Source organism: Panthera leo, chromosome B4, assembly GCF_018350215.1.
Source record: "Panthera leo isolate Ple1 chromosome B4, P.leo_Ple1_pat1.1, whole genome shotgun sequence".
Lineage (NCBI taxonomy): Eukaryota > Metazoa > Chordata > Mammalia > Carnivora > Felidae > Panthera > Panthera leo.
In genome coordinates, this window is record NC_056685.1 from 68417907 (window position 1) to 68441589 (window position 23683).

At 38.6% G+C, this 23683-nt stretch overlaps 1 protein-coding gene and 1 long non-coding RNA gene across 2 annotated transcripts in view; both read left to right on the forward strand.

The window, feature by feature from the left end:
• The first annotated feature begins 3114 nt into the window (after positions 1-3114).
• Positions 3115-10471, forward strand: LOC122225613. The gene is made up of 3 exons (XR_006205258.1): positions 3115-3414; positions 8041-8251; positions 9922-10471. It is a non-coding gene; the product is annotated as an uncharacterized LOC122225613 (long non-coding RNA).
• Positions 10472-10811: 340 nt separating this feature from the next.
• The window catches only part of PDZRN4 (PDZ domain containing ring finger 4), a 363161-nt gene continuing 350289 nt past the window's right edge, over positions 10812-23683 (forward strand). Inside the window, exons 1-3 of the mRNA XM_042946263.1 lie at positions 10812-11462; positions 13758-13844; positions 15701-15808. Of these exons, the coding sequence (XP_042802197.1) occupies positions 10812-11462; positions 13758-13844; positions 15701-15808 (846 nt within the window). The remainder of the gene's footprint in view (positions 11463-13757; positions 13845-15700; positions 15809-23683) is intronic.

Genomic DNA, 23683 nt, shown 5'->3' on the forward strand with positions numbered 1-23683 from the left:
AAGTAGGTATAATTAATGCAGTCATCTTTGGGAAATATGCTTTGGTGATATGTAGGCATGCAAATTGAATTAGAACTACTATGAAAAGATTAAAAGAGAAGTTGTTAAATGGATACGCATGAAGTAAGGCCTCCCTGTGTTTTTATCTTTTCTTTTTCCTCCCGTCCCATCTCCCCTCCCCTCCCTTCCCTTCTATTCCCCTTCCTTTAATTACTTCTCTCTCATACTTCTGTTTTCATTGGAAACAGAGATTTGAATTAATCATAAACCTGGATTCATGATACACCATCATCATTAATCTGTGCAATTTTTGGGTTTTTTTTCTCCTCCTCCTTGTTTTTGTTTCTGTTGTTTTTATTCCCATTCCCCACTATCATTTCTTTCCTTCCTTAGTCACCTGCTCTAATGCATTTAATATGTGTTTTTGGATATATAGGTATCCTTGAAAAATGTGCCTATTTTATGAATGTATCTGGTTTTAATTTATAAAAAATGGTATTCTGCTATAGATATAGTTTTTTTTTTTTAGCATTTATTTATTTTTGAGAGACAGAGCGCAAGTGGAGGAGGGGCAGAGAGAGAAGGAAACAGAATCAGAGGCAGGCTCCAGCCTCTGAGCTGTCAGCACAGAGCCTGATGTAGGACTCCAACCCACGAACTGTGAGGTCATGACCTGAGCTGAAGTCAGAGGCTTAACCCACTGAAACACCCAGGTGCCCCTCTTATGGTTAGTTTTTTAACTCAATATGTGACTTTGCACTCAGCTGTATGCTATAGGTATATGTAGATAATTGCTTTTGGTCACTGCATAGCCCATAGGCTATTTCTTCTTCTTCTTTTTTTTTTTTCTTAATGTTTATTTATTTATTTAGAGAGAACAGGGGGCAGGGAGGGAGGGAGGGAGAGAGAGCGAGAGAGAGAGAGAGAGTCCCAAGCAGATTCTGAATTCTCAGAGTGGAACCCAACATGGGGCTCGAACCCAGGAACCACGAGATCATGCCCTGAGCTGAAACCAAGAGTCAGAGGCTTAAGTGCCTGAGCTACCCAGGCGCCCCAGCCCATAAGCTATTTCTACCCCACTTTTTCATCTCTCTCCTAGAGATGATTACCTATGTTTCCCATAACTCCCTGGTCCCCAGACAAAGCTGCACTATACCCACAGTATCAACTCGTGGAAGAGGCTCCCAGGAGAGGTTTGCCAGGGCATAAGCACTGCCAGATTGTTCTCCAGATTTGTTGGCTTGTATTTCTTAGTATTTTGGCAAGATGCACATTAATTTGAAAATCTTATAATGTGCCAAAATTCAGGGGCAGGTTAAATTTTATAAGTGAGAAAAGTCAAAAAGAAATCTAATGTTTAAGTCACTTCTAAAAACAACACTCTTTTAGGCTAACTGAAAAACATCATTTTTGAGAAATGGTGCATGAAGCATATAGTTTTATCCACATTTATTGATTTGGGTCAGATTTTGGGAAAAACATTTTGCATGAATTATATTTCATAGCGTTTTAACAGGGATTATAAATGATATAATATGATTTATAGAATAACCAAAAATTTATGACTGTTATATTTTACATTTACAAATGCCCCAACATAAATTAAGTTTCCCCAGAGAAAATTACAAGAGCTGCCATTTATTAAATACCTCCTCTGTGTCAGAGGAATAAGCACTATTTTATTACTCTTCACATAATCATTGTGTAATAGTCAGTATTTTGCTCATTTTAGAGGTACAGAAATTAATATTCAGAAAGGTTAAGTCATTTCCCACAAGACTGCATAGCTGGTATATATAAAGGAGCTAGGATTCAGGTCAAGGACTACATTAACTACAAAGTCTTAGTCCTCACCAGGGACTTAAAAAAAAAAAAGTGGTGTAGTGAAGACCATAAAGACAGTTTGGTTTAGTGGTTTAGAACAGAGTCTGTAAGGGACACCTGGGTGGCTCGTTTGGTTAAGCATCTGACTCTTGGTTTTGGCTCAGGTTATGATCTCCTGGTTCCTGGGTTAGAGCCCTCTGTTGGGCTCCACACTGACAGTGAGGAGTCTGCTTGGGATTGTCTCTCCCCCTCTCTCTCTGCCCCTCCCCTGCTCACACTTGCACAGTCTCTCTCACCCTCTCTCTCTCTCTCTCTCAAAATAAATAAAAGTTTTCTCTCAAAAACTAAAAAAAAAAAAAAAAAAAAAAAAAAAAGAACAGAGTCTGTAAAGCCTGATGTCCAAGTATAAGTCCCAGTGTTTCCACTTAAGAACTCCATAACCTAGAGAAGTCACTCAAACTCTCTAGGTCTCAGTTTCCTTATCTGTAAAACAAAGAGGATGAGAATAACAATACCTACCCCCTAGAGTTGTTCTGGCTTGTAAATGACTAAGATACCTTTGAAGCTTAGGACAGCTTCTGGAACATAGTAAACAGTCAGTTAATTATAATCTGTTCTTTTTCCAAAGAGGACTGTACTTTTGTTCAGATATTTATGTCAGAACCCTCTTCACCCAGGGGAGGCTGACACATCCCCTGCTCCAGGTGTGGGTCCTCGCCAGTCTGAGTCAACCAGCGTAATGATATGACCTTTTCTGGTGACTGGTTCTGTAATGCTCAATCGGGCAATTATGGACAACGAGAGTCAAGAATTTGCGGGGGACGGTGGGGAGATGGATTCTGGAGAAGTTCTATGCTTGCTTTTCTGGGAAAAACTACCTCCTTGACCACTCAGCATGTATGAGGAAGCACAGAATACTGAAAGTTACTGGCAACCATCCTTCAGCCATGAGGAGAACCAGCCCTAAAGGCCAGCGAGGGTCATAAAAGGGCACAACCTGAGTCACTGAGGGCATCCTGAAGCCACTGGATGAACCAAAACCTAACCTAGCTCTAGACTCCAACTTACTTTTTATAAAGTTTTTAAAATATTTATTTATTTATTTTTCAGAGAATGAGAAATGCAGTGGTAGAAGGGCAGAGAGAGAGAGAGAGAGAGAAGGACAGAGAATCCCAAGCAGGCTCTGCAGCTGTCAGTGCAGAGCCTGACATGGGGCTAGAACTCACCAACTGTGAGATCATGACCTATAGATTCCAACCTATTGTTTAGATCAGCATGAGTTGAATTTTTGGTGGGGTGGGCTGTTGATAATTATAGTCATGTGTCTGTAAGCAGACCATGAATAAATGTCATCCCCTTTTCTAGCTCTGAGATTTTAATGAATGGGTGAATGAACTACTTTGTTTTTTTCTGAGTTTCTTGAGGGAGAATTTAGTTGCCACAGGAAAATCAGGTTTAGTTGGAATGATAGACGCTAAAATGGTTTCCTAGGAAAGTTTGAATGTATGAGAAAGATTCCTGGAAACAGAAGAGGATTACACAGGAGTGCACTGTGAGAGCAGCTGAAAACAGGGTTAAAAAGATAAGCAAGTATGATCAATTTTTTTTTTAAAAAGAAACGAACTGAGTCGGAAAAGATTGAGGGAAAATAGTGAATCCAAAGGGCTTATAACTTGGATGGTGATTATGGATCTGATGGGAGCAAGCAACATGGAGCTAGGAGGGGGGCAAGAAGTACATGAGTGGAATTAATCAACCTCTCTATTACAATCAGAAACTTGGTGTGCAGTCGTGGGACGACTCCGCAAATGAATACTTTAATTATAACCTTAACTATGAACCAAAATTGCACATAATTTAAACTATCAGATTTATTTAACATTAAAGAAACATTTGCTGAATACTACATGGTGAATACAACATTGTGTAGAAAATTGTTCTTCCTAAAAAGTACGGTTTTAGCAGAACACATATCACATAAAGGCAAATGATATCACAAAACCGGTGAGCAAGATTTGCAGCATAGATAAAAGTTTGCTCTTGGGGGTTTCAATAATCCAGATAGAAAACTCCAGAAGGAAGAAAGTGGTTTCCTTAGCTCATGTTCAAAGTTGCTTTCAGTGGTACACTCTCCTCTCTTGGCACATAACAAGAAATACATATTTATTTAATAGATGTGGTAGAATATATACAAGCAAAGACTCATTTGTGCTCTTCTCAAAACAAGATAGTGACAATTGATAACCTCTTACAAAGAAAAACATATGTTCTTCTTTCCTCAGCTTTCAAAGATAGATGATCATAAACAGAACTTAACAATGTTATACAGGCTGATAAAAAATAGAATTCTTAATATATATAGACTCATATGTTACAAAAAAGCTCAAGTATTGTGATTACAATGTGAAGAATAATCCCAGGAAGAAATACATGTGGTCAATTAACATTCAATTCCACTGGCAAACAAAGAAGTGCAAATTAAAATAACATGATGAGATCTTTTTTTTTTTTTTCTTTTTTTTGGAGGGAGAACATTCAGTGTGGTGGGGCATGTACTCACATGCTGCTCTCTGTGTAATTCGATAAAATAGTTCTGGAGTGCAATAATGAGGGCAAAAACATATATAATACTAACTATGCTTCAAGGTTCTATGTTACATTTATTAACCCAATCTCACAACAATCCAATGAGGTAGGAGTAATTATTATTCTCCTTATTGTTATTATTTGCTTAGAATTTAAACTTGCTTCATATATTATGCTGTAGTATATGATCATATTTATTGTACTATAATTATAAATGGTTACTAAAACATTCAAAACATACTACAGATATTTTGACCGGTAATGTGTTGGCTTTCACTAAGCCACAAGTTGATTTAATGAACTCACTGTGTTCAAAATTTTGTTTAAATCTCTGGAATTTTTGAGAAACATCCAGAAGACAGTAAAATATTCATTGAAGTAAACACAAAATAAGGTTTCAACAAAAATGCATTGTGATTGATATATTAAGCCAGGACTCAAGGAATTGAGGTAATTAGTCTATCATAGAGAAAACTCTCAGTTATTTGAGATCATTTATATAGACAAAATAATCTAAAAATACAACCCCATTGGCATTTCAAGGAACAATTTATAGGGTCGATATTCTCATTCATATCAATTATTCAAAGACTTCTAATAAATATGATGCTAGAATTTTCCTCCTTGGAGAAAGGCAGAAAAGCAGTGGTAGCCTTTAAACAATGGAAATCAAACAGATGTAATTTATAGCTTCCATTCACATATCAGTTTTGATAGTACTTTTTATCCTAAAATGATTCTGTAGTAGATAGGGGGAAAACAAATTCTTACAGTACAGTATTTAACAGTGAGAGCTCTTTAAAGAGGCAGATTTTGGTTTCATCCCAGGTTCTGTCACTTTCAATTTGTGTAAACTTGGGCAAATTGTGGGGATAATAAGAGTATCTACCCAAAATGACCACTGGAGAGTTGAATGAAATTGCACATGTGACGAGCATACTGCTGTGTCTATCACAGAGTGAAGAGTTATTACATAACAGCTATTATAGTTGTTCTTGATACCTTCCTTCTTTGTTAGTGACTGTGATCCACAAAAATATAGCACAAAATCAAGCTTAATTAGATACAGGATTTAATATGCCTTCCTGTACAAAGCATCTCTCACAACAGACCTCTCACACAGGATAATGTTACCCTCAGTAATGTCTCAGGGACTTTAGAAAACCAGTCCATAGTTGATTTGGAAGTTGCCATAATTTTTAACTTTATATCTCGCTTTAACTTGGTTTTCTTCAAAGTCTTCCTTGTGCTTTGTCTGACAATTCATTCCTACAGAGACTGTAAAATTACTGTATTTGGGGGGTACATAACAGTTTCACTCGTATTTTTCTTAAAAATGACATTTGGTACTGTCATGATAAACCTTCTAAGTCTTCATTTTGCCCAAAGATCATTAAAAAGCAAAATAATAGCAAATAACTCCTAATGGATTACATGTCAACAAACAGGGGTTATTAAGGATGGACATTGCTTTATGTTTTCTGGGTTTAACTGTGTATTTTCCCAAGAGTAAAACTCATAACCAAAAGGGTTCTTCTCTGGCTTAATGTTATCAGTTTATCTTTAAAAATCTTGTTTCAATAAGCTTTCAAATATACTTGACCCTTGAATAACATGGGTTTGAATTGCATGGGTCCACTTATATGTGCAGGACTGTAAATGTATTTTCTATTCCTTATGATTTTCTTAACATTTTCTTTTCTCTAGCTTACTTATTACAAGAACACCATATATGAAATCTGTGTTAATTAACTGTTTATTTTACTGGTAAAGCTTCCTGTCAACAGTAGGCTATTAGTTAAGTTATTTGGAGTCAGGGGCACTTGGGTGGCTCAGTCGGTTGGGTGTCCAACTTTGGCTCAGGTCATGGATCTCACAGTTGGTGGGTTTGAGCCCCGCATAGGGCTCTGTGCTGACAGCTCAGAACCTGGAGCCTGCTTCAAATTCTGTGTCTCCTCCTCTCTCTGCCCCTCCCATGCTCATGGTCTGTCTCTGTCAGTCTCTCAATAATAAATAAACTTTAAAAAATTAAAAAAAAAATTGATTTGGAGTCAAAAGTTACATATTTTTCAACTGTATGGGGGTTGGAGCCCCTAACTCCTATGTTGTTTAAGGGTCACCTTAGCATCTTTTATGTTTTTTATCAATTTCAGAGATTTTAGGGGGTGCCTGAGTGGCTCAATCGGTTAAGCATCTGACTTTGGCTAAGGTCATGATTTCACAGTTCATAGGTTTGAGCTCCATGTGGGGCTCTGTGCTGACAGCTCAGAGCCTGGAGCCTGCTTCTGCTTCTGTGTCTCTCTCTCTTTCTGCCCCTCCCCTGCTCATGCTCTGTCTTGCTCTCTCTGAAAAATAAATAAAAACATTACTGCTTTTTAATTTCAGAATATTTAAATACTGGCAAGTTGATCTTATTATCTCATGCTTTATGAACACATTTATTTATGCTACTGCTTTCAGTTCTGATCCTACATTATGACACAAAAAAATATCATGATAAGAACAAAAATAAATGTTAACTTCGGTAACACAGATAAATGTATTCCACTGACACTATTTTGACCTGAATTAGCTGGGTATTTTTGCTTCTTCTACCAGAGTAATCTTATTTCACCTCAGCTTAAATTTAGGTCACTTTGGAAAAATGCATAGGATTAAGATTATCATACGAATTCATGAAAAATGACCAGGATTCAGGGAAAATGATATATAAATGATGAGATTTCAAGTTCTAATGATAGAAGATTTAAAAATTATTCTCATGTTAAAAGCCCCAATTTATGCTATATGAACATGTATGAAATAATAAATGATGCACAAATTTCTTTGGATTTCTTCAGAATTTCTCCAAATTTCTTCCTGATTTTATGATTCTTCGTCAAAGACATGAGACAACATGAATAAATTATGAATGAGTTTCTATAAAGTATTATCTATGGATGGGGTGGGAAAAAATGATCTCTTTCTCCTTTTTCACCTCCCTAATTACAATTTCTGAGTCTTAGAATATAGTATTTCAATATTAGATCTGTTAGCATTTGATAGTCAGTAGCTCTAAGATTCTCTATTCATCTTGGAAGTAGGGATGACTCAGAGGTAGGTTGGAACCTTGCCTCCTCTCACTGGAAACACCCAGAGGTATATTCTAGTTTCCTTATTGCTAGGAATTGGCCCAAGGAATATAGCAAGTTAATTTTTTATCTGTTTTCATGAATACATAACAGTGGATTGAAGCAAAAACTTGTTCCTACATTGAAAATATCAAGTACTGGGGCGCCTGGGTGGCGCAGTCGGTTAAGCGTCCGACTTCAGCCAGGTCACGATCTCGCGGTCCGTGAGTTCGAGCCCCGCATCAGGCTCTGGGCTGATGGCTCGGAGCCTGGAGCCTGTTTCCGATTCTGTGCCTCCCTCTCTCTCTGCCCTTCCCCCGTTCATGCTCTGTCTCTCTCTCTGTCCCAAAAATAAATAAAAAAAGTTGAAAAAAAAAATAGAAAAAAAAAAAAAGAAAAAGAAAATATCAAGTACTGACTACTTGTAGATATTTTGAGTTATGCCATGGTCGTTGGCTTGAAGATGAACTAAGGTTATTAACTGTCCTTCTCTTGTCTCTTGGTTGGCATGTATTCTCAGGTCCAGTTTGAATCAAAGGTGACAGGCCTGGTCTTGGCCCCAACTTTCAGGACAGCTAGAAGTTGGCCTTGCCCAACAAGAAAGAAGACAGTGGTCTGCCTTTCAGCTCTTCCTCATGTTGCTGTTCAGCCTGCAACTTTCACTAACCAGCGATTCTTAAAAGGAGCTATCATCAGTGAAAACAAGGATATGCCCTAGTTAATGATACAAGGTGTTAATTTGTCTCATCTGCCAAAAGACATTTAAATGTTACTCGATCTGTTTTTGCTGAAATATTTGGGCATATTTCAAACTTATTCCGAATGCTTTTTTGCTTATCTAAGCTAATTACCTCAATCCATGTACCTAGCTATCACAATTTTCCAAGATACCACAGTTTTTCTAATATATAGAATACCCTTTTATAGTCTGGGAATTGAAATCATACTGTTTGGCTCAAGCGATATCATAAATTTATCATGCACATACATTTTCAGATGGGGAGAGTCCACGAGGTTCACTTGGGTGTGACAATTCCCTTAGTGTTTGACTCCTGTAATGTTTTTCCTGGTACTTCGCTATTTTGGAAGTGCTGAAGCTTGCATTTTCTCCTGTGAAAGATTTTCCTAAGCTCCCTTCTGGCCTACTTCATTACTTGGCCTCACTTCGCATGTTCTAATTTTTAAACTTGTTATTCTCTGTGGACAGGGTTTTTGACATCCATCTTCTCTTTAACAATCAAAATGTTATACATTCTGGAATTACTCATACCATACTCTGCTCATGTTCCTTACTTTTGCTACAAGAGTTGCATGGGTGGACCAAGGACATCATATAACTATTGCTTTATTTTAGTCTTTTCAAGTAACTGCAAGTGTCATTTTCCTAATACCTCAATAAAATATTTTTGGATTCCATCTTTTTACCCTCTGTAAAAAGTTCTCACTGCCATTATGTTTATTGTGAAACAATCAATGTCAAGGCCTAGCTATAAAATCATAGCTAAAAGTCATAGCTTTTACAATAACTAAAAAAAAAAAAAAAAAAAAAAAAAAAAAAGATGAAACCGATTCCTCCTGCCCAGAATTATTTAAACAAATTCTGCAACATTCTGCTTTACATGGTCTCTACAATTTACCAAAATATGTTTACGGTGTTAATGTTAAATTATTTCTTTTTTCTTCAGGAATTTATTGTTTGCTTATTTACCTGGGAAAAGATTGGCCACAGGGGAGGTGGAAATTTGGAGCATTGTGGCAAATGCTATTATATCTGTATGTATAAAATGTGAAACACAGCCTCTTATTTTCTAAACACGTTTAAAAGCCTATCAAATATCTGGCAAGCCACTCCAGGATCCCCACTCATTATTGAACTGCTCTAATAAAATCTCATCTTTCAACCAGAAAGAAGGCTCAGAAGGTTCTCAGTAGCCTGTACAATTAGCCTTTTGCTAATTCTTCAGTGAGCGCCAAGGATTTAAAGCACAAAACCTGGAGCCTTTTTCATGTGTTTCAATGGATGCCTTTGGTGCAATACAAAAGTACACAGCTTTCAGGAAACAACACTCAGCTGGCAGTGAGGAATCATCAATGATTAATTTAGAAAGCCCATCCCTAGCATGTGGAAGTAGCTTCAGGATAATGGCAATAAGTGGTGTGTATCCAGGGGATGGGGTTGCTTTGCAGACCTAAGGTTCAGAAGGTGGTGAAAGAAGGTGAGTAAGGAGGGCTTGGGGGATCCCCTTACTGTACGTTTTTAGGAGGGCCTGGCATGCTACATACTTTGATCTTTTGCTGCCTAGATAGTTTTGATCTAAACTGTGTACTCAGGATAAATAAGATATGATTTGTTATTTCACGGCTTTCCTTCATAATCCTTTCCTTTAATTCTCCTTTCCAGGTGCCCAGATGATCACATTCCCATTCCCACTGGTCAAATACCTGTGGAATTAGAAGATGGATGGCGTGGTGATTGAATCTGGAGTCAGGCTGCTTAGTAACAGAATCCTGGCCTCCTCACACGGTAGGAGGCCTTGAATGGCCCTGCAAGTTCTAGGAGGGAGGTGTCTTAGGGCGAGCACCTGGCCTTTTCCCCATCTTGGCTGTCAGTCATCATCCCGCCTCGCTACACTCACCTTATTTCTGGATCCTGATTTGAGAAGCCTGGCTCTTGTAGACACCTCAGAGTGACTTCCTAAGGTCGCAGCCACTTATCTGGTGATTTTGTAGTTGGCTGATATGAAAGAACAGAAGTGCATGTATTTCAAACACATTTATTGAAGATCCACTGGATGCGGGGCGATGAGAATTCCGCGGAAAACCGACGGACAAAAATCCCGCTCCCCCGAGAGTTCACATTCTGGTGGAATTAAAAGTTGCTTCGCAACATCTGCGCTGTGCTCATTATCAGCTCTGCCTGAGGACTGCTTGAAGTTCACTGTTCAGGCAAAGGAAACACAGCTTTCCCAAGGGCCATTGTAAGCTGGCCTGAGCTCTCTGCGGACAAAATTTGAAAGAATATAAATTGCAGAGCCGCGAACAAGGCGGGGGTGGGGGGTCACTGAAGTGGCGTCTATTAGCGTCAATACGGCGGAGTCAGGGGACCCTGCCAGAGCCTGAAAACTTCAAGCCAAACAAACGCAGGGATCACAACCCCCCACCCTTCTCCTCTTGCCCTCCGACTAGCCGTGGCCCCTGCCGCGGGAAAGCCGTCCCAGGGGTAGGCCGGAGGAGACCGGGGGCTTGGAGAAAGTGGACTCCGATTCGTTCCCCCTTCTCCCCCTCCCGATCATGGGCTTTGCCCTGGAGCGCTTCGCCGAAGCGGTGGACCCGGATTTCGAGTGCAAGCTGTGCGGCCAGGTGCTGGAGGAGCCCCTGTGCACGCCGTGCGGACACGTCTTCTGCGCCAGCTGCCTGCTGCCCTGGGTGGCGCGGCGGCGCCGGTGCCCGCTGCAGTGCCAGCCCCTGGCGCCGGGCAAGCTGTGCCGGGTGCTGCCTCTGCGCAGCCTCATCCAGAAGCTGCGCATCCAGTGCGACTACCGCGCCCGCGGCTGCGGCCGCTCGGTCCCGCTGCACGAGCTGGCGGCGCACGTGGAGCGCTGCGACTTCAGCCCTGCCCGCCGCCGCCGGCGGGGCTGCGCCTCGGGGCCCGGCGGCCGCGGCGGCGGGGACGTGCCCGCGCGGGGGGGCTGCGCCACGGCGCCTGGGCCCGGCCGGGGCGGGGGCGCGCGCGGGGGGCCGCCGGGCGTCCGCGGCGGCAGCGGGCGGGGGCCCCGGCCGCGAGTCCTCGCCTGGAGGCGGCGCGAGAAGGCGCTGCTGGCGCAGCTCTGGGCGCTGCAGGGCGAGGTGCAGCTCTCGGCCCGCAGGTACCAGGAGAAGTTCGCCCAGTACATGGCTCACGTCCGCAACTTCGCCAGAGACCTGGGCGGCGGCCACGGCCCGGTAAGCGCAGAGGGGTCGGGCACCTGGGGCACGGTTGGGGTGGAAAGAGGACCGCTTCTTTCTGGTACTTAGGGATTCCTTTAGAAGGTGACATCCGTCCTTACCATGCAGTGGGAAGCATCCACCAGCCCTGACCCTACTCCACTGTCAGCACCTTTCGGATGGGTTTGTGTTGCATTTGAGAAGGATCTCTCCCTTCCACTTCTATTAGGATTGGAACGAGTTAAACAGATCTCAGTTCCAACTTTTCGATGGAGGAGGAATTAGGAAAACTCATTTTGCCACCCTGACCCCTCGCTCCCTATCTTTCACTTTCCTGCCCTATCCTCTCTGCTATTTGGGGGGCGGGGGGGCACCTCTGGCTTGTTCCTAAAGCCAATCAGAAAAGGAAAGCCAGGAAATGAGGACTTCTCCGACCCTGCCTCCCCTCTCCCGCTGCCCCAGCATCCCTGCGGCCTTGTCAGTCGCACACCTTTAGCTCTGAATGACTTAGTTTCCCTGCCAAACTGCTCGCATCGCTTCTACTCAGTGCAGGGACTATCAGGGATGTGAGAAACCAGGAAAACCTCGAGTTGGGAGAGGGAGCAATGGGATTTCTTAGACCTGCAGAGTTTTCATTAGCCCGACCTTCCCTAAAGAATCCTTCCTTTCCTAAGTATTTCATCATTGGTGGAGTGTGTGTGTGTGTGTGTGTGTGGCTTGGGGGACCAAATCTGAGAGCAGCCACATCCATCTGCGGTCATACTAGCCCTGTGAGCCCGTGGGCAGCGGCTGTTTCCCTTCTTTGTCGAAGCTGCTGGCCCCGAACCGTGCTGGTGGACTGCCTGCTTTCAGACTGAATAAACAAGCCTGTTTGCAGCACCCCGTGTGAAGAGGCTTGTTTATAAAGCTGTTACTTCTCTTCTGGAGGACTTCTGCACAGTGTTTGACATTGTTGGTCGCTGCCATGGTGAGCAGGGATTTAGCAGGACTTGCACTCCATTCAAGGAGCTGTTTCCATTCTTCACTGTCCCAGGGAGGAGCAATACGGGATGACTCCCATTTGGGACCGCGTTGCGCCGCCTCCAATCCAGGCATGGAGTGGAGAAGCTTCTGCCCTTGAACCTAGAAAAGATAACTGAAGTGTGAGCGGCTAAAATGTTGCTGCTCTGACAAAGGGAGGCACACTGCTTCTTAAGAGACTGGATGCTATCCCTGATTCTTTCTGTATCCTATTTATATCTAGGTAAATTTACAGAGTGAGAAGATCCAGAGAGAGGCCCAGGAATGGGCTGTGTTACCAGGCCATGTTTCAAGGTTGTAGGGAAGCAATGGCCGATGGAACAACAGCTAGAATCATATGACAGAAAAGTCCAAGCAACAAGTCGAGCTGTGATTCTGAGAAGTGAGGAAAAACTGCCCATGATTTGCAGACTATCAGAAGGCTTCTCTAGGAGCCTCAGAGATGTTTTCCCACTGCCAGTAGGGGCTGCTGTGTGCACTCCCTGGGAACCGCTCCTGGGACTAGGTGATGATGGTGCTTATGGAATTTTACCATTCGGAAGTAATTACCAAATATGTAATTTCGCAGGACAGTTAATAATACCCATAGCTATGAATAAACCTTACCTAATCTGGCACTATCTCACCTTGTATTTAAATTGGTCTGTATTAATGAACAGGTTGTAGATATAATTCCTATTCGTTTTACTATTATTTGGCTGCCAGGAAAAGAAATACATACTGTTTTACCTAATACAAATTCTCTCTTTTTAAAGTTCTGCAGGAGTTATGCAAAACCAAGTAAGAATGCTATTTAAAATTAGGATTACTGTAATTAGATCCTGCATTACAGTAACAATCCAAATATCGCTATTGAAAGAATTTTATCAATAGCTCACTACTACTTAAATCCCTCAAGACTTTCCAATGTGAGATTTTTACATGAAATAATTCTGAGGTTCTTTATTATACTCTAACAAAATGAGGATACTTGTAGGGTCACCAGAAATCTGTTTTAAATTACAATGAAGTCAGAATTAGATGCTGCATTTGGATAAAAGATAGATTGATGTGTGAAAAGACAAAGTCTTCAGACATTTTTGAAAATAGCGACTTTTCTCACAAGCACGTTTCTTTTAAATACATAGTTTCAAAGTACATTTAGGAAGAAATGTCCCAAATTCAACCATCCTTAATTTTAAGATTTTCTTCTTCTCAAATGTTCACTTATTTACATTTTTTTCAAAAGGCTTGTTGTAGCATTTATTTAATTATTTATTTATTTACCTAGTTATTTTATCCCTTTTCTTCTAGGATGAAGAACATAAACCACTCACCATTGTGTTAGAAAGAGAAAATGACACGTTGGGGTTCAATATTATAGGAGGTCGACCAAATCAGGTAACCTACCTTGTTAATGCATAACTCACTCTTTGATTATAAAATAATAGAAGACAGCTTTCACTTGTGGATTTTGAATGAGGAAAACAAGTGATTTAATCTTTAAAATCATTGTGATCAAATATCAGATTCCTTAATGCAAATATTCCAGTACATAATTACATTTTTTGAGAGTACAAAACAAACCAAAAAACCCAACAGCTAACAAACTTGTCCCTCTTTGCTACTTTTAATAAAACCACAGTAGGTTTCTCATTTTATTTACATTGTATAGCCCCATTGGTAAACTTGTTAAGCCTATTTCATAATAATGTGTATAGGCAATTTATATTTGAAAATACTAGGCAACTGGATAGCCTGATTATACCTTCTATTTATTAAGTCAATTTGCTCAATTTTCACATGCTAACACAGACCAGGCAGTTTATTATGCATGTTGAATGAATAAACAGTTAAAATAAGTTGAAATAAGGGATCATTGTTTTCATAGGTATATAAGCAATACCATGCTAAAGAAAGATGGTTGATTAGAGATATTTTTGGCTCCCCAGATTCAAATCCTTTATTTAATTGAATGAATAATATTTTCTACATTGATGCCAATTGTTTTCAAAGTACATGACTTACAAACTTAAACCAGACACTGTAGATGCAGAGTTCTTTTATATCCTCCAAATACATCAACTCAATTTTCACTGTAACTAGAAAAAGGTGGTGAACTTTAAAAAGATGCATGTTCTTTAATTTTCTTAATAAAATGCCATGAAATTTTTGCATCTTGCATTACAGATGTTGTCTAAGGAAACTATCTTTTAGTTGTTGGCCATATGCTATGTTTAGGTCAGGATGGCAATGACATTTTTTTTTCTTATTGTTTAGTATTTCAAAAACCTAGTAACAAATGACTGCTGTGCTTCTGTTTCTAGAACAGTCCCCATTTATTATGAAAAGAAGTCTTTCATCATAGCATTTTTGTTTTCTTTGCCCCTAAGGAATATTTTTTATAAAATGCAAGTTAGGTGTTTGACATTTAAATGACATTGGCCTTTTTTAAGAGGCTCTTCAAATTCATGTTAAGGAAGGCTAAGTAAGGAGAAATAATTTTATTTATCCTGCCATGAAGTAAATTGACATTTAAAATGATTATTACAGTATGTCAGGCATCTTACCTAGATAAGTTCTGCAATATAATTGTTTTTCCGTGACTGGCTAAAATGTCCTGTTTGTATTATACTGGTTATATGGTTGAGATTTAACTAATCATTAGGCTCATTGCACCTGGAAATGTGTAACGATTAGCCTTGAATGGGTTCTCTTGCAGTTAGAGTTGATCTTTTGGGATTTTACACTTGAGCGAGCTCCTAGTCTGCCCTGTGAATAGATACAGTGCGAGCTGTATTTCCAAATCTGTCACATCATGAAGCTAAATTATATTTTCAAAGCTGTGACCACATCTCAAACCAGTTATACAGTGAGACTGGATATGCTTTTTGTTTTCCTGTAGCCCTTTTTAATTGCTATATCTGTCTAGAAGTAAGATGTTTTATAAATAATACTTAGGAGCCAGTCAATATCACCTTGTACATACCCTTTCCTCATGGCTTTTTATGTATACCCAAAAACATGAAGTAAGTGGATAATCTTGTCAGAGATGCTGGGCTCATTCATTAAAGCTGCCATCTTGATTAATGACTATTTGGTATTAAGTAAGTTAAAATTCAGTGCCAAATCCCCAGCTAAGGGAGAGAGTTGAATGTTTAGTGAGGATTGGCAATGTTACATTTACTAAATTGACTTTATCCAACTTAAGATTGTATTGGTATCTTTCTCACTGCTAACAGTTATATTTTTTATAGAATAATAAGGAAGAAACATCAAAGGAAGGCATTTACGTTTCAAAAATTTTGGAAAATGGACCTGCCGACAGAGCAGATGGCCTGGAGATTCATGACAAAATCATTGAGGTAAGACAATAATAAAATACCAATAAGAGACATGGAAGAAATATTTAGACGTTTTAAATTTCCAAACTTACTGTTTTACCTTGATGTGGTACTTATTAGAGTATATATCTATCTAGAGTTTATATCTTATCTATATCAATTGTTAGATATTGAGATAAAAGAATAAATCACCTGAAGTTTCCAAATGTGTTAATGCATGTCTCTGCTTTAATAAGTTGCTGTTCCTGTGAACTGTGAAGAAAGTTGTGTGATTATTAAGAGATTAATTTTGTATGACCTTTCAAAAAATGATAAATCTCTACTCAAGAACATTTTTGATGAGGAAATATTAACTGTCTTTGAGCTTGTGATTAGTATGTTACAGGGAGAGTTTGGAATTGTTTATACAATACCTTTTACCATTTCTTAGTTTCACATAGTTATCTTGTTCATGTATTTTTCAATGGGGAAATTTTTTTTTTTTCCTGTTGCAGAAACCTGGTGGGAACTCTTTACTTTCTCAAATGTGTGTTGTAGCGCTATTGTAATATTTGGGGTTGAGAAAGTAAATTATAGAAGTTAGTAAAATTTGGGCTGGGATAGTGGAATTTTAGGTCCTTGCCATTTACCACCAAAGTGCTTTTGAAGTTTTAACTGATTGAGATAGTAGTATTTGGTATTACCCAAAATGGTTAGCTTACCTTTTATCAGTGGAATCATTTCCAAGGTATTAGTAAACGCATACATAGAAATTTGGAAGGTTTATTTAACTCCACTACTTTGGAAATATTCTGTTTATTCTAGGTTATATCATCACTAGTGCTGTCTTTCTGAATGTCTATATAAACTCTCTGGATGGAGTTGGTTCTTTTTCTCTATTAAACTTTGGATAAACTTTTAGATATTCACTCATCCTTGGTGCATTAAAAAGATTGAATTTTGAGTAATTTGACTTTGGATAAGAGTAAAGAATGAAGAAGATCCAATAATTTTTCTGTGTCAGGAAAGAACTCACAACATCTAGAAATGAGCTGGCTAGGTATTTTGGGGAAGAGAAAGGCGATGTCTTTGGCTGAAAAGCTGGGTTTTATCTGAAGAGGTCTTTTGTATTAAAATTCTCGTCTTCCAGTTTTGTAGCCAAGATAGTACAGACCTGCTTTCACTGATGGCTGTCCAGTTTGTCTTGAAAATTTGCCTAGTGGAAATATTTACATGCTGCAATTTGTAACGTTAGAAACTTTTTATTTCTACTCAGGTTTGTGCAATATGATTTAAAGGGCAACATAATTTAAACAACAAAAAAATTGCCCTTGTTACTTTCTGCCTTATCTATAAAGCATTTTGATTTTTCCAATTAGATGGAAATGAATGCCTGTTTGATACTCTTAGAAGGGCTAATGGAGCTGAATACATATATTCAATTAGCACACATACTCACATATATACACAGCAGAAACGTAATGGGGATTTAAAAAACAATTTTTTCCAGCTAGGTAACAATGTTAGGTGTGCTTCATTAATGTTGCATTAAAAAGGAGAAGAATTTCTTTTTTAAATTGTGATATAGCACTTCTGTTAAAAATACATTTGTTTAAACATGAAGAAGTAATTTTATAAAAACTGTGGTTGATAAATCAAGTGCATGTAGATATCTAATACTGCTAATGTATCTCAAAATAAGCTTATTCAAATCATATAAAGAGCAAAGAGATCAACCATGTTAATCTAAATTATAATTTATAACTAGCTGCAGTATTATTATTATTTCACCTTGATGAGCTTAAAATTTGCCTCAGTGACAGAAATTTATCAGTGCCTCTTTTATGCCAGGGTACATTGTAATAGTCTTATTTTTGTTATAGTTCTATAATTGATTCATATGAACACATTGACAGTTAAAAAATGAGTTGGATGATATACATATATTTGGAATATTGTCTATTAAATAGTGTGAAATATTTTAAAAGGAATACTATTGGAAATATATCTCATATTTAGTTTTTTAGTGATGCCATTGGCTTTTAAAGTGAATAGATATTTGTGACTTTATTTTGTGTGTGTGTATACACACACACAAGTAGCACACTTGATCTTTTACACATATATGTGTAAAAGATCTTATAACAATTAAATTTAGACACATTTGATTCCTGTCAATTATTTTAGCTCATCTTCCGTTATGGTATCAGTCAAGTTTACACATTTTATAGTAACAGGAAACTAATATGAAATATAGGATTAATTTAAAGAGTACAGAGACAGAAAACATTTTAAAATCGAGTAATTTATTTTCCATTTTTTGTGCTCAGTGATTTATGTATTGAACTAATCTGATGCAATGGTTTTTTTCAGTTTTTGAATTTGAAATGGTTATGCTGGTTGATACCTGGTGCAACAAATAAATTTGTTAGCAGTAGAATACACAGTAGTTCAGATATTATGAAACTACTCATATGAGCTAACTTCCACAATCACATGACTAAATGTTTTGAATTTAGTGATGTGACTGAAATAAATAGAAACCGTTAGATTTTTTTTTTTTTTTACTTATAGTCATGATATACTAAAAATGTTTTGTCTAGCTAATTGGTTAAAGCACACATTACAATAGGTTTATGTACTCTTACAAAATAACAAAAATTTTCTTAAAATTGTTTATTTGGAGGAAAAAGTAGATATGTTAAAGGTCTGGTTGTATTGATGCATAAAGAGATTTTAGAAATTCTAATGAAAATATTAGGTATAACAATTTACCAAAGTTTCTCAAAAGCCAACAACTCTAAAAGTATTATTTTTAAATATTCTCCATTCCACTGAAGCTGATCAAATTCAAGGATCATAAAAGAAAAAAAAATAGTCATAAAGTAAATCCATGTCATAGCTTTCACATAGTGCAAGGAAAATTCTTTTGGACTCAGTCTCCTTGAACAATTATGTTTAGTAGTTTCTAGATGTTTACACATCTGTATTTGTTAAAATATGTATGGTGTAGATTCAAAATAGAAATCTGTTGTGATGTTGGAGTTACAGTATTGGGTGTCAGAGTATCCCCGGAGACTGAAAAGGAAGACCTTGTTAAAGGCATTTTGAAACATGGCGGAAGTTCACATAGACCAGGAATTCACCAGAGGATACTTCCAATAAAAGCATCATTTGCATGCTGTTTTACACCCTTTCGAGACTCAAAGGAGCCACAGAAAACTCTTGATACTATCAGAGGCTTGGGCACAATTCTGTAAGAGGACAGTACCGTTACCATGATTATCATCATGTTAGGATGCCTGCAGGGTGTGTGGGAGTTGAGAATCAAAGTTCACTGCTGCTGTCAGCAATTATTCCTCTGTTATTATTTCTGTGTCACTGATAGCAGGCAGTACAACCTTAACCCCAGAGTGGGAAAGTGGATAGAAGGGTGGAGGGTCATTCATGGCTCTTTGTTCCCACTTTCTTCTCCCCACCCCTCCCCCCCAGCTCCTAGCCAATGCTGGGTGACTGGAAAGTCCACCCTTCTCTTAGCTTCTGGAGACCAGACAGTAGGGGCGGAGTAGACTGTGAAGTCTATGGGAAGAACAGTGTGGAGCAGAAAGAGTTTTCTGTAGTGTATAAAGTCTTCTATTTAGTCTGAAATAAATAGTGAAATGCAGCACCCAAGGCATTTTCATATACTTTAGAAACAGTTCTCACATTGAACAGTGTCATTATAGCACTTTCTAGAAAGTGATGAGTGTAGTACTGGCAGAAAGAACTTTACAAATGCAATGTCTCCACAAGGACTTAACTATTCCAGACTGCCAACTCCACCGTCTTTTATTTCTGTAATGGTGTATCTTTTGCATTCTCCAGCACCGTGCTGCTAGAGTAAAAATCTTTGATGATTATTGTGTTTGTGTAAGTCTCTGCACAGTTCACTTATAGGTGCTAACACAGGAGATGTAAATGCAGATGAGAGCTAAACATTCAGGAATGCTGTTGTCTCAGACTTGCAGGGTGCTCCCTCTGTGGGTGCCTGATGGCACAGTGCACCTTCCTGCCTTATAAGGCAGCCATGCTAATTTGTGTATGCTTCGGAAGCATTTACAAGTTTTGTAGGTCACTTGTAAATCTGGTGGGCAATTAGTTTTTTTTGATAAATTATTATTTAATTTGAACACATCACTGAACTCTTTCATAACCTATCATCCCACATTTTTTAAACTGTTTTTTAATTGTTCAAATAACATTGTCTGAAAGAAGAAAGAACTGAAAGCAATCGTGTTAGTGCAGGTAAAGAATTCCATTGTATGAGATTTGTAATCCTGATTGAATGCTACTTAAATTGACTGCTGTTTTACCATGATATAGTTATCATTATATAATTGTATATTTTAACATATGGTGAAAAGTACTGTGTTGCAGTGGGAAAAGCATGAATCCTGGAGTCAAGGAGTTCTGGCTGGAGTTCCTGTCCTGCCTCTTTAAACGTGTATGACCTCGAGCAAGCCAGTTGTACTCAGTTTCTATGCCATTCATGGTTACCATGTATACAAATTGCCCAGCACAAGGCAGGTTCTTAGAACCCACTATTATGAGCCTGATGTGTCCCTAGCTTATGCAAGTAGTTTGTTCCACAGAACACAGAGACAGTGGGTGCGGAGATATTTTCCTTTCTTGGAGAATCCAGGGCACTGTCTCCCCAATTTTTCGTCATCCCCATTTCTGTAGACACCACGGTTTGGATGAGTAAGTGTAGGAAGTTGTAACTCATACATTTTCATATATTCGTATGGACACTCAGATACAAGAGGGACTGTGGGGAAAACTTTGTAACTATGCACTTATAATTTAATTCAGCTGTTCAACAAGTATTAATTGCCTATATGTTCCAGGCAGCATCTCTGTACTATGGAAATAAAGAGCAATAAGAACCGTTCTCTGTCCTCAAGAAGCTTGTGGTAAGGCGGTCCCATTTGCTGCCTGTACAAGGCAAAGCAGGCCTTCATGGGAAGTTGCTCCTTCAATCATTATGACCTTAAATGGACATCACCATGTGATCTTAGCAGAATGACACTGAAACGAGGATAAGCCTTGTTTTCCTGTTCTCCCAGGAGTAGTTCAATTCATTTTAAGAAAGCACAACATAGGGTTAGTAAAGTAATAGAATCTGAGAATGTAAGACAGCATTGTAGTTTCAGGAAGGGGCATGGACTTTGAACTGGGGTCTTGGCCTTGAATTTATAATGGATTGCCTTGCAGAGATTTTCAATCTTTCTTATTCTCCATTTCTTTCCCATAACTATGAGGGTAAAAATAACTAGTAACTCATATCTTCTATTTATATAATTATAGTGTTTTGCCATTCTACTGAATTTCCATTATTAATTAAGTATTGTTTTGGGGTGACTGGCTGGCTCAGTCAATGAAGCATCCAACTCGATTTTGGCTCAGGTCATGATCTCACAGTTCTTGAAATTGAGCCCCGCATCAAGCTTTGTGCTGACAGTCCAGGCCTGTTGGGGATTCTCTCTCTCCCTCTCTCCTGCTTACACTCTCTTTCTCAAAATAAATAAACTTAAAAAAAAATAAGTATAGTTTTATTTTAACTTACAAGGAAAAGGCTGGAAATGTCTTTTTTACTCTGTCAAGCTTTAGTGTGTTAAGCACTATTTATTTTAAATTTATAGGGTATGAACTAGAGTTTGATTCTTTTTAAATGCTAAACTTCTGTGTATGGAAACAGGCCCACCACACATGACTGTGCTGTTTGCACACTGTGTATTTGCACACGGTGAAAAGAAAGTCAAAAGGTCTGTGGTTCCCATTCTCCTCATTGTTCTGCACTACAAAAAACTCATCAGAGCACCTATGACCTGATTTTCTTTACGAAGGTATAATCACATACATACAATGTTGTGTTAGTTTCAGGTGTGCAACATGATTCAGTATTTGTGTATATTGCAAAAATCAACCCAACAAGTCTTGTTGACATTGTCACCATACATGGTTAGTTACAAAATTTTCTTTCTCTTATGATGAGAACTTCTATTCTCTTAGCAACTTTCAAGTATATAATATAGTAGTATTATCTATAGTCACCATGCAGTTCATTACATCCCCACTTCTTATTTATTTTATAGTTGGAATTTTGTACCTTTTGACTCCTTTCAACCATTTTGCCCACCCCTTACCCCCCACCTCTGGCAAACACAAATCTGTTCCCTGTATCTATGAGCTTGTTTTATTTGTTTTTGAGAATTACACAGTATTTGTCTTGTTCTGTCTCACTCATTTCACTTGGCATAATGCCCTCAAAGTCAATCCATATCATTGTGAATGGCAGTATTTCATTTTTCATGGATGAATAATATTCCATTGTTGGTGTGCATGTGATATATATGCAATGTCTTTATCCGTTCATCCACTGAGGGACTTGGGTTATTTCTATATCTTGGCTATTGTAAAATAATGGTGCAGTGAACTTGGAGATGCAGATATGTTTTTGAGTTAGTGTTTTCATTTTCTTCAGATAAATACCCAGAAGTGGAATTGATGGATCATATAGTAGTTCTATTTTTAATTTTTTGAGGAACCTCTGTATGGTTTTCTACAGTAGCTGCGGCAGCAATTTACATTCCCATCAACAGTGCACAAAGTCTCCCCTTTCTCTACCATGTCGCCACCATGTGGTATCTCTTGTCTTTTTGATAATAGCCATTCTGACGGGTGTGAGGTGAGATCTCATTGTGGTTTTAATTTGCACTTCCCTGATGATGAGTGATATCGAGCATCTTTTCATGTACTTTTTGGCCATTTGTATGCCTTCTTTGGAAAATCTGAAAGGTCTAATTCAGATCTCCTGCTCATTTTTAGTCCGATTGTTTGTTTTGTTGTTGTTATTGAGTTGTAGGAGTTCTTAGCGTATTTTGGATATTAAGTCCTTACAGATGTACGATTTGCAAATATTTTCTCCCATTCCTTGGGTTGCCTTTCCATTTTGCTGATGGGTTCCTCTGCCATGCAGAAGCTTTTTGGTTTGCTGTAGTCCCACTTGCTCATTTTGCTTTTGTTGTTATTTTGCTGTCATGTCCAAAAAATTATTGTCAAGACTAATGTCATGGAAATTACCACCTATGTTTTCTTCTAGGAGTATTATGGTTTCAGGTCTTATGTTCCAGCTTTTAATGCACTCTCAGTTTGCCAGGTCTCATGGGCACAAACCCCATTTGTCTTCAAAGCCAAATGTTTGCAGAGTTGTCTCTGAGTGTTAAAAATTGGAGTGTCCAGTATAGGGTGCAAACGCCTCACTCCTCAGGAAGAAGCTTTGGGTTTTGCGTTTTCTCCTGATTCTAGGTCAGTGCACCAGCGTGGGAGGTAAAGATTATGGAGAGACTGTTTTTCAGCATTTCCTATTTGCTTCCATGTCATTTTCCTCTCCTTTGTTCAATGTGAAGGGGTCACTGCCAATTTTAGTTTTTTTCACAGGAAATTATTCCATATGTATCTGTAGATTCAGTGTGTCCATGAGTTCAGGATCTTTCTACATTGCCATCCTGAATCAGAACTTCCCTATAACATTAAAATAAGATCTATACTTGATGTGAAGTAAAATTTCAAAGTAGGCCATATCTCACTGACTTTTGCCCTACTTTTTCCCTCCGTCATCCTGGTCCTCTGGCATCTTCTTTCTCATGGTCTTATTTCTTTGCAGCATTTGTCTTTTGCAAAGAAAATATATTTTTGTTGTTGTTTGTTTGTTTTTTGTTTTTGTTTTGTTTTTTTAGAGAGTAAGAGTAAGTGCGCTTGTGGGAAAGAGAGAAGAGAGAGAAGGGGGGAGGGAGGGAGAGGGAGGGAGGGAGGGAGAGAGAGAGAGAGAGAGAGAGAGAGAATGAGAATATCTTAAGCAGTCTCCACACTGAGCAT